The 10,067-nt window shown below is 33.7% G+C and overlaps 1 protein-coding gene across 1 annotated transcript in view; it reads left to right on the forward strand.

Moving 5' to 3' along the window:
• The first annotated feature begins 1,332 nt into the window (after positions 1-1,332).
• The window catches only part of LOC107658938 (solute carrier family 13 member 4-like), a 22,163-nt gene continuing 13,428 nt past the window's right edge, over positions 1,333-10,067 (forward strand). The window contains 6 exon segments of the mRNA XM_016447666.1: positions 1,333-1,487; positions 6,190-6,318; positions 8,523-8,659; positions 8,740-8,915; positions 9,823-9,883; positions 9,959-9,989. Of these exon segments, the coding sequence (XP_016303152.1) occupies positions 1,368-1,487; positions 6,190-6,318; positions 8,523-8,659; positions 8,740-8,915; positions 9,823-9,883; positions 9,959-9,989 (654 nt within the window). The 5' untranslated portion in view covers positions 1,333-1,367.

Below are 10,067 nucleotides of genomic sequence, written 5' to 3' on the forward strand. Positions count from 1 at the left end.
AATTATACATGTATACTAATTAAATATACATAACTATTATAAATAATATAATATATAATATATTAATTAAATATTATAAATTAGCAACATAATTTTATTAGATTTGTTTTAAATTGGACACACCTTACTGGATTTATAATATATACATAATTAGTATACATATGTCATTTAGAATTTTATTATAACGTTTTAAATTATATAATTAAATATTATAAATAAATCATATAATTTTATTATAATTACAGTTGGACACACCTTACATTTCACATTGGCTTTAAACCCTTTTGATAGAAAGGCATTTTCATAAATGCTTAATATCTACCTGGATGTCTGTTCTTTCTTTCTTTCTTTTTTCTTTCTTTCTCACTTTCTCTCTTTCTTTATTTCAATGGATCAGTTGGAGCAGCACACATGTGAACTCCAGTTTAAAAATCATGTCAGGACGCACATCATGAAGATTTGCGTAACATTTGTTCAGAATTTTTTGATTGTACTATTATGCTAAAAAGTGGAAAACAGCCATGATTAGGTATTGACTGATAGCGTAAGTACAGCACTCAATGCACTCGTCTGCTTACATGAAATGTGCGTTACATTCTGCGTAATCATGACATATAGGCTATGGGTTTAATGTGATCTTTTGAGCGTGTGTTAATGCAGGTGCTTCTGCTCTTTATTTCCTGACAGGCTGAACAGCGTGTTCTCTGCTCCCTGTTGAGTTTATTCTGAGAAAACGACGCTGTTGCATCTAAACGGTTCAATTTGGCTCGTGAGCATCGCAACCCCGCGACCCCACGTCCATTCATAAACTCCACTCATTCACCTCTGATTGGTCCGGCTGTAAACTGGGAGGAGATATGGTTAGATTAAAGTACAATTAGCTTTACCGCGTATATTCATACATTTCATCTTCATCCTAGGAAAGGTTTTTATAACGCACACGGAAAATAAGTTAATCAAGAGGACGATTCATGCATGCTTAAGCGCAATTGGTGACATTTTAGTGTAAAAAAAATTAGAAAGCATGGCGAATCAGAGATAGACGCATTTACAGGTGGAGACACAGAAGAGCCATCGGTGTCCTTTTCATCAATACACCCTGAAATCCTAGAAGAGGGCCTGCAGTCACTGCTGGATGGACTAGAATGTCTACAGCCACATTCAAACAGGAACCAAAGAGAAAAGTTGCGCTCTCAATCCATGCAGGCTTTTCCGAGAAGACGCGCAGCGCGTAAAACGCACGAAAAGGGAAGCAGGGCAAGAAGAAGTTAATAAAAAGTCATAAAAAGCTGAAGGGGGTGTAAAGCAAACTTCTCGAAGACAACTTCTTGGACTTCTCAGAGCTGAATTGAACAAAGCGTTCTCCCATGAGGCTGGAAGGTGCCAGAATGGACTTGATCAAAAAAATATGGACGGCTCGGAAACTAATTCTCGTGGTGATGATTCCTTTATCGCTGCTGCCTCTGCCTCTCATCCACCCGTGCAGTGTAAGTAGATCCTCATCAGTCATTTCCACGATCGCACGGCGCGCTTTTACGCGCTGCTTACTTTTGGGCATGTGCACTATATTGTGCGTTTAAATGCATTTTATTTAAACGTTATCGCTTTTTATGTGGGTTTAAGTAGATTTTAAATAAATTATTATTATTAATTCATTATTAAATTATTATTTTGATTATTTTAGTCCGCAAGGAATCTTTATATACGTGGAAAATGTGTGCAGACATAAATGAAACGCTGTTTTAGAGGCAAACAGACAGGTTAAATTGTATGTCTTAAACATTATAATTATGATATGGCTAATTATTAATTGATTATGGCCTCCTGGGGTTACTCGAGGAGCCGTCGCGACCTCTCACCTGATTGGTCGTTTTCCAGGTGCGCTATATCAGAGCCGTGATGGTTCAAGTGCGCCGATGTTCTGACGGGAATTGTTTGTTTGAAACATCTGCAGGTTTTACAGATGTTGTTTGTGTGTGTAGCAATTGGGATCTCAGATTCAGTCCAACATCAGCAAAGCCTGCAGAGAGGCATCGCGCTTATTTGATCGGAGACGTCATCTTGAATCCTACAGAAAAATCGCTTGCAAATCGTTTTAGTGAATTTCATTTTTTCATACATACAGGTGCATCTCAATAAATTAGAATGTCGTGGAAAAGTTCATTTATTTCAGTAATTCAACTCAAATTGTGCCATTCTTACGCAAAATGAGATTATGAGAACAAACCGCATAAAGACTTTTCTTTCTTTTCACGTTTAATTCAGTGTCGTTTCTTTAGAAATGTATAGGCTAGTTCAGAGTGTTTCAAAGTAAACCCACACCATTTATTTTGTCAGTGTATGGTGAAAAAAAAAAGATTGAAAAAATCAGATGTGCAGAAAATTACTAAAATGAGTGCTTAGCCTATTTCATATATTTACTCGAAATTCTCTAAAAATTGAAAAATAAAAATATATAGATATAGGCAGATTTCTTACTAAAAACTGGCCAGAAATCACAATGCATTTATGCATTTAGCAGATTTGTAATTTTTTTGTAGTGTCCTGTGGTGACACTGCCATGACATTACTATAATTTATATAAAACATTTTTGTAATAGGTGCAGTTTATGCATGGATTATTTGTACTTGTAATTAATTTTTCACACTGCAGGGCCATTTCAATTGAGAAAGCAAATATGTTAACTAACTAAATGCATGAATGAATGAATGAAGCGGTGACAGGATCTAAGAAATACACTTACACATAAATAAAAAGTACCTAAACTAACATAAATATAACTAACTTCGCCTAAAATCTTACTGCTGAAGTATCCAATTCCTTACTAAAAAAAAAAAGTTTAGAAATTTTCACAAATAATTACAAAGAAAGGGCAAGAAGAACATTAAGTTTAATGCTTAATTTTGAAAAGCAGAAAGACTGAAATAGTATTTTCTGATAATTATTCACAATTTCAGTATAATATCATGCATTTGGGAGATGCTTTTTTCCAAAGCCACTCACATTATAATGAAATGAGACACATGATTCAAATTGATCTAAACAGCAGAAGCCAATACAGGCAAATGTGGAAACGTCATTATCTTCTGCCTTGACAGCTTTTCTTGCAATTCCAAAACATGTTTAAGAACCTTGCACAGGTCTGCTTATCTCTCTCTGACAGAGTCAGAAATAAAGGGGTTAGTTCACAATAGTTCACTAACCCCATCTCACCCGCCGACTGAAAGCAATTATTCACACAAAACAATTATGTATGCTAATGAATGCAATGTGTGTGTGAGTCCTGCGGTGAAGCTCGTGTTGATGTCGAAACAGAACCGTGTCGTTTTAAGTGCGTTTCCAAATAAAGTTGCTTGATGTGTAATCATCTAATGATCAGTTATCATCAGTTTCCTTTATCATCAATGCCCCATCGGACCTTCTAACAGAAATCAGCTGGATCTGATGGACTGATTTCTTGAGCAATGATGAGATTAGAGCAGAACAAAAAGCAATGTGCCAATAGAGGCTTAATCTGCAGCGTGCCACATAACTGACGGCCTTCAGCACAGTTGGGCGGTAATGAGAAAGCAGAAAGCTGCTGGCTGGAGTTTCTGAACACAGCAGCACGCTGAGGGATAATCAGCTTTGGCGGGAGTGCTGAGAGACAGAAGAAAGGCCAAAAAACAGACGACTGTGCCCATGCTAAATTAGTGCTTACTTAATAATGCTTTATAAATGTCATGTGTACAATGGTAACACTTTACAATAAGGATCCATTAGTCAGCATTAGTAATGCATTACCTTACATGCACTAAAAAGAAACAAATTTTCATGTAGAAATTGCTAGTAAATATCACAAATACTCAGTAATTACTAAGAACAGGCCAGTTTTGAAGCTGAAAAACTCAAATGGTATCTTCTTGTAACATGTACTCCAGTAATATTTGTTTGATTTACTATTTTGAAAAATCATGTTTACAGTGTGCATACAAAAAGTTGGTGCGGAAACAATTTTTCACTCAGAAATGGCTAGTAAATTTCACAAATAATTACAAAGAAACGGCAAGTAACACATTGAGTTAAACGTGAAATTTGGAATAGAAATTCTGAAATAGTGTTTTCTTGCAAAACGTACTCTGATGATCTTTGTGTTATTTGAAAAATAATTTTTACAGTGATTTTTTTAAAGTATTTATTCATCTTTGTTAATGTTAATAAAATACAACCGTTCATGTTAGGTCTATTAAATAATATTAGCAGGTAAAACTTTTGATTTTAATAGTTAGTATTAATTAGTAAATGTTAGAATTAGCGTAAACTATTATTAATAAATGCATTTTTCATTGTTAGTTATGGTAACTAATATAGTTATATAATGTAAACAAATGGAACCTTATTGCAAAATGTTACAATGAAATACAGTGTAAAAATTATTTATTATTATGAGTACATTTTACAAGAAAATACAATTTTAGCCTTTTTACTGCAAAATTTCATGTTTGCAGTCTCGTTGCTTTGTATTTGTATTTTTGTTTTTGGTGAAATTTATTAGCAATTTCTGACTGAAAGTGTTTTTCAGGGTATGAAGAAATAACACTAAAAAAGCAAATCAGATGTGCAGAAAATTCAAATGAGTCCTTATGTAATATTTACTGAAAATTCTCAAATAATTGAAAAATAAAAATATCTGTAGGCGGATTTCTATCAATAATCATAAAACTGGCCACAGATCAGCGCCTCTCTACATCCTCCTCATTAGCCTGATGTATTTATAATGTCTGGAATATGTGACCATGTATTAACTTTGCTTTGCTCGGCCTGTTATAAAATCTGATTAATTATGAAATATGAGTCACCTGACAAATGCTCGTTCAGTCAGCCTAAGCTCCGCATGCAGACTTCACACGGCTGAGGTGATTCACATGTGCTAACATCATATTTGTGTTTGTTGTTTGCTGGACTCACGTGAAGTGTTGTGTGCCCAGGTCCACATATTTGGCAGGGCAATCCGGATTTGGATTTTTGTCCTGATTTGCGGACTGACGCACATGCTTTCCTGCTGTTTTGCTCATAATTTGTTTAAAGTAATGATTTCCTCCTGCACTTTACATGCAAATCTCCTGTTTATATTTGTAGATGTGCATGTAATCAGCTCTTTATCTTATTTAAGAAGATTTTATAACTGATCAACTGCATAAATACAAATGATTTCCTCAAAACAGATCTTGCTATATTTCATATAGTCACCCAGTTTATAATACACTCAATTTAAAATGGCTTGTTAACAATTTCTTGGATGTACACATAGTACAAAACAGTGCAGACAGTACAAAAAGCATGCTGTGGCAAGTCATAAGCATGACTCAAATTTCTGTTAACCTTTTTAAAAATGTTAATTTAAATAAAATGAGAATTGTAATTATATATATATATATATATATATATATATATATACACACATTATTAAATCACACAGACACATACATAACATTATTATAATATATATTTCTATATTTAAATATTTAATTTTGTTAAATTATTTAATTTAATATTTATATGATATTACAGTATACGGTATATTGCTAGTAAGAAATATCTGTGGCTGGTATTTTTCAAATTCACCCATTAGTACAAAGTTCTAAAAGACAAATAAATGTACTTTTTTCTTTTTGTATTTTTGTGAGTATTTTGAAATCAGAATTGGTAAAAGCTATTAGTTTACTCATCAGCAATATTGATTTTTCTGTCAGTAAAGGAAAAACCCCAATTAACCACAATTTGCAATATGATCTATGTTTTCAAGCTCTTTGTATTGACTGATTATTGGAAATCAATGCGAGATGGGCAAAGCTTTCTATTGTGTGACTGGTATTGTGTGTTTTCTGCTGACTGAAGAACATCAATTCAAATGTAATATAAACTGATACAAATATACCTCAAATAGGCCTATACTTGCAGTGAAACTGTACAATAACAGTCTGCACTGTTTGTTTTAGACTTTGTGTTGTTACAGTAACGCAAACATCCTTCTGCAGAAAGTTGTTGGTTTTAATTAAATTATAAATAAATAAAATATTATAAATAATATTTATTGTAAATGTAAATAATACACACTGAAGTTTGACCTTCAGCATTGCTTAATATAATTCCATCCCGAATCAAGGAAGTGTTTAGGTCACTTTATGAAACATGTTCTGAGTCTGTAGGAATCATCGTGTGCGTATGTCCTGATCGTGACAGCGGTGTACTGGGTATCTGAAGCCGTGCCGCTGGGAGCCGCTGCACTCGTCCCGGCCTTCCTCTACCCGCTGTTCGGGGTCCTCAAGTCCAGTGAGGTAAGAAACCTCTCTGTGCTCTTTCACTGTGTACAGTAGGATGTTTTGTGCAACAGGAAAGAACCTCTTTACGTAATCTTTTTTGCTGACTGCAGGGATTTTGGGTTGGAGATATATATATATATATGATTTAAAACTTTCAAGAAATGTTTCTTGAGCACCAAATAAGCATATTAGAATAATTTCTGAAGGATCATTGTGACACTGAAGACTGAAGACTTTGCATCATAGTAATTAATTACATTTTAAAATATATTCAGATAGAAAACAGTTATTTTAAATTGTAATAATATTTCACAATATTTACTATTTTTACTGTATGTTGGGCAGCATAAGAAACTTCAAAAAAGTAAAAAAGAATCTTACCAATCCTGAATTTTTGAATGGTAGTGTAAATAAAATAAAACAAAAAAAACAGCGTAATTTATGCCAGTGTTTTTTTGCAGGGTTGAAATGATGTTGCAGTTCTTTAGCTCAGTGATAGTAAAGGCTTTAACTGCGTGTGGTGGGCAGAGGTCAGAAAATAAGTCAGAGGGGATTGCAATAAAAGCTCAGAGTTCCCATAAACAACAGTGAGTTTTCTGTCATACTGACAATGTACTTATAAGCATGTTCGTAAGTTCAAGTGAGAGCCATCCTAGGTAACAAATTTAGGTTATAAAAACGTTGTGGGAGCATTGTTTTAAAATGTTTCTAATATCCAGTTGTCTTGTTTTGATTACAATGTTATTTAAAGGTTACATTTTTTTCTTAAAACATTCTAATAGCTTTATCTTCACCCAAAATATAATGTTATTTGAATGTTTTTTTTTTTTTTTTTTAGCATTCTAAGTAGGGCTGGGTTAAAAATGTCGATATCTCGATATTAATCATTTCTCTTTTTTACGGAACGATATCGATTCTTAAATCCCAAGAATCGATTATTCTAGCCTGTTTTCAGTTAATGGACGGAACATTGAAGGACACTTCCCATCCAATAAATCGCAATAAGCACTGTGCTTTTAATATGAAGGAAAGTCTCAGATTTCAAATTCTGTCCATCCATTGTATTGCAGTATTTAAACAATAAATGCCGTTTTGACGCTGTTTAATGTGGAGTGACAGATCTCTGTAGCGCCTCAGTTCAACAGACGCAGCAGCGCGAGGCGCACGTGAACTGATAATCTCCTCCATCTTAATACCAGTTTCAGCACAAAATAAACATGACTAAACATCCGAAGCTAAGTTAAAAGAAAGAGTACAACTTTACAAGCCCTCATGTAATCTCTCAATCAGTGTTTCGTCCGCTCAAAGACGTCAATATAAAGTCTTGTAAACAATGTCACATAATGTCACATTTACCTCAGAAACAAACATATTCGGTGACCATAAACTCGTTACTAGTTAGAAAAATAAACTGTAGAGAGGGGCATTTTGCGAAATATATGCACAATATAACATATTCATTATAATTTTTACTGTTCTTATGTTTAATTTCTGTTTGAATAAATCCATCAATTTTTTATGACAGCCACCATTTAAATGTTTATATTAAAAAAAAAACGAATTGAAGTAAAAATATTATTATGTAATTGTAACTTTATTATTTTAAAAACTTCATTAAGTGTAATTTTATGTACCTGATATATATCCAAAATAATCGATATTGAATTGAATCGAAAGCTTGTGAATGAAAATCGAATCGAATCGTGAAATTTGTGTCAAAACCCAGCCCTAATTCTAAGAACATTAAAATATTGAGCTTTCTTGTCATGATTAGACATTATTTAAAGGTTACAAAAAAAAGTTTCTTACAACATTCTAATGTTTATTTTTTACCCAAAACATAACATTTAATATTCTAAAAACGTTTTCTTGTCATAATTAGAACATTAAAGGTTACAAACATGTTTTTACAACATTCTACTAACTTTATTTTTGCTCAAAATATAACATTATCTGAACGTTTCTAAACATTCTTAGAACGTTTCAATGTCCAGATTTGATTAGAATGTTTTTTTAAATGATACAAATATGTTTCTTAGAATGTTCAAAAATGACATCATAAGGATGATCCAAGAATGTTGATCTTAGAATGTTTTCTCTCAATGTTCTAAGAACGTATCTGAAATATTATTCAAGTTATAAGAACATTTCATAAACATGACTTTAAGAACGTTTTGTCCTAGCATTTCAGAAACGTTTAGAGCCCTGTGTGTTTGCAGGTGGCCTCTGAGTATTTTAAGGACACCACGCTGCTGCTGATGGGGGTGATCTGTCTGGCCGCCTCCATTGAGAAGTGGAACCTGCATAAACGCATCGCTCTGCGGATGGTCATGATCGCCGGGGCCAAACCTGGCATGTATGTATTCAGCAGGTGTAACACACACGCACTGCTGCAGACGGACTCTGTGAGCTGCATGTGTTCTGCTTGTGTTGTAGGCTGGTGTTGGGCTTCATGTGCTGCACGGTGTTTCTCTCCATGTGGCTGAGCAACACGTCCACCACGGCCATGGTGATGCCCATCGCTGAAGCCGTGCTGCAGCAGCTCATCTGCACCGGCATCGCCGACTCCCTCGAAGACTCGCTGACCGTAGACACGCAGGACGAGGAGAGCGGTCAGTCAGAGCATCCGTCTCAGAAGCTTTGCGTGCATTATGGTTATCATTAGCTGTGTTTTTGAATTGTTTTGTTCTTTGACAGACAAAGAGGAAAACCAAGAATCGAGATAAAATAATTGTTAACTGAAATCAAATTAAATATAAATAACTTAATTGCCAAAGCAACTTTTCTCATTTTCATTAAGTTTAACTTGATGTACTAAAATAATTCAAATTAAATAAAAATGATATTGATATATTTAAAGAAAAAATGACAAACATTTACACAATTAATTACTAAAACTTTAATTAAAATTCACAGAAAGTATATACAAATAAAATCTAATTAAAAATATTAGCAAAAACTACAATAGTATCTCAGTAATACTAAAATAACACCGCCTTGAAATGATTTATTTAAACTATTTATGTAAGTGATAGTAAGCATGCTATTTTTTTGTATTTATAATATATGTGAATGTAAACAAGGCACAGAGAACATATGTTTACTGTCATAAAATATAATATACTTTAGATATTTTTCTAAAAAGAGTAAATTGCATGATTCATGCAATCAGTCATTTAATATGATCTCTTGTCACTTTTAAAAGTTGGGAATGTCACTGAAATTTCTTTAAAATTTTTTGAAAGATTTTTAAGATGCATTGTCTGAAAACAAGTCAGACTATTTGTGATTGATTCCCAGGTAAATACATCTTCTTTTAGGAACATTTAGATGATTATATATATATATATATATATATATACAGCTCATCTGCACCGGCATCGCCGACTCCCTCGAAGACTCGCTGACCGTAGACACGCAGGACGAGGAGAGCGGTCAGTCAGAGCATCCGTCTCAGAAGCTTTGCGTGCATTATGGTTATCATTAGCTGTGTTTTTGAATTGTTTTGTTCTTTGACAGACAAAGAGGAAAACCAAGAATCGAGCAAGAATCACCTTGAGCTGCTGGACCGCAAACACAAGTAAGATACAGTCAGCTGGATTAAACTACATCTGTTAAACAAGCCTATTCATTGCAGTTTCTCTTTGTTTTGCAGTGAAAAACATCAAGTCCGTATACTGAGTGAGGTAAGACAAAATTTGATCGTTTATCAGCCCTGCAAAATTATTAGAAAGAAAACAAGAAATAAAGGGGGTTTATGCTTT

The sequence above is a fragment of the Sinocyclocheilus anshuiensis genome, unplaced genomic scaffold, assembly GCF_001515605.1.
Source record: "Sinocyclocheilus anshuiensis isolate Anshui unplaced genomic scaffold, SAMN03320099.WGS_v1.1 scaffold283, whole genome shotgun sequence".
NCBI classification, from domain to species: Eukaryota; Metazoa; Chordata; class Actinopteri; order Cypriniformes; family Cyprinidae; genus Sinocyclocheilus; species Sinocyclocheilus anshuiensis.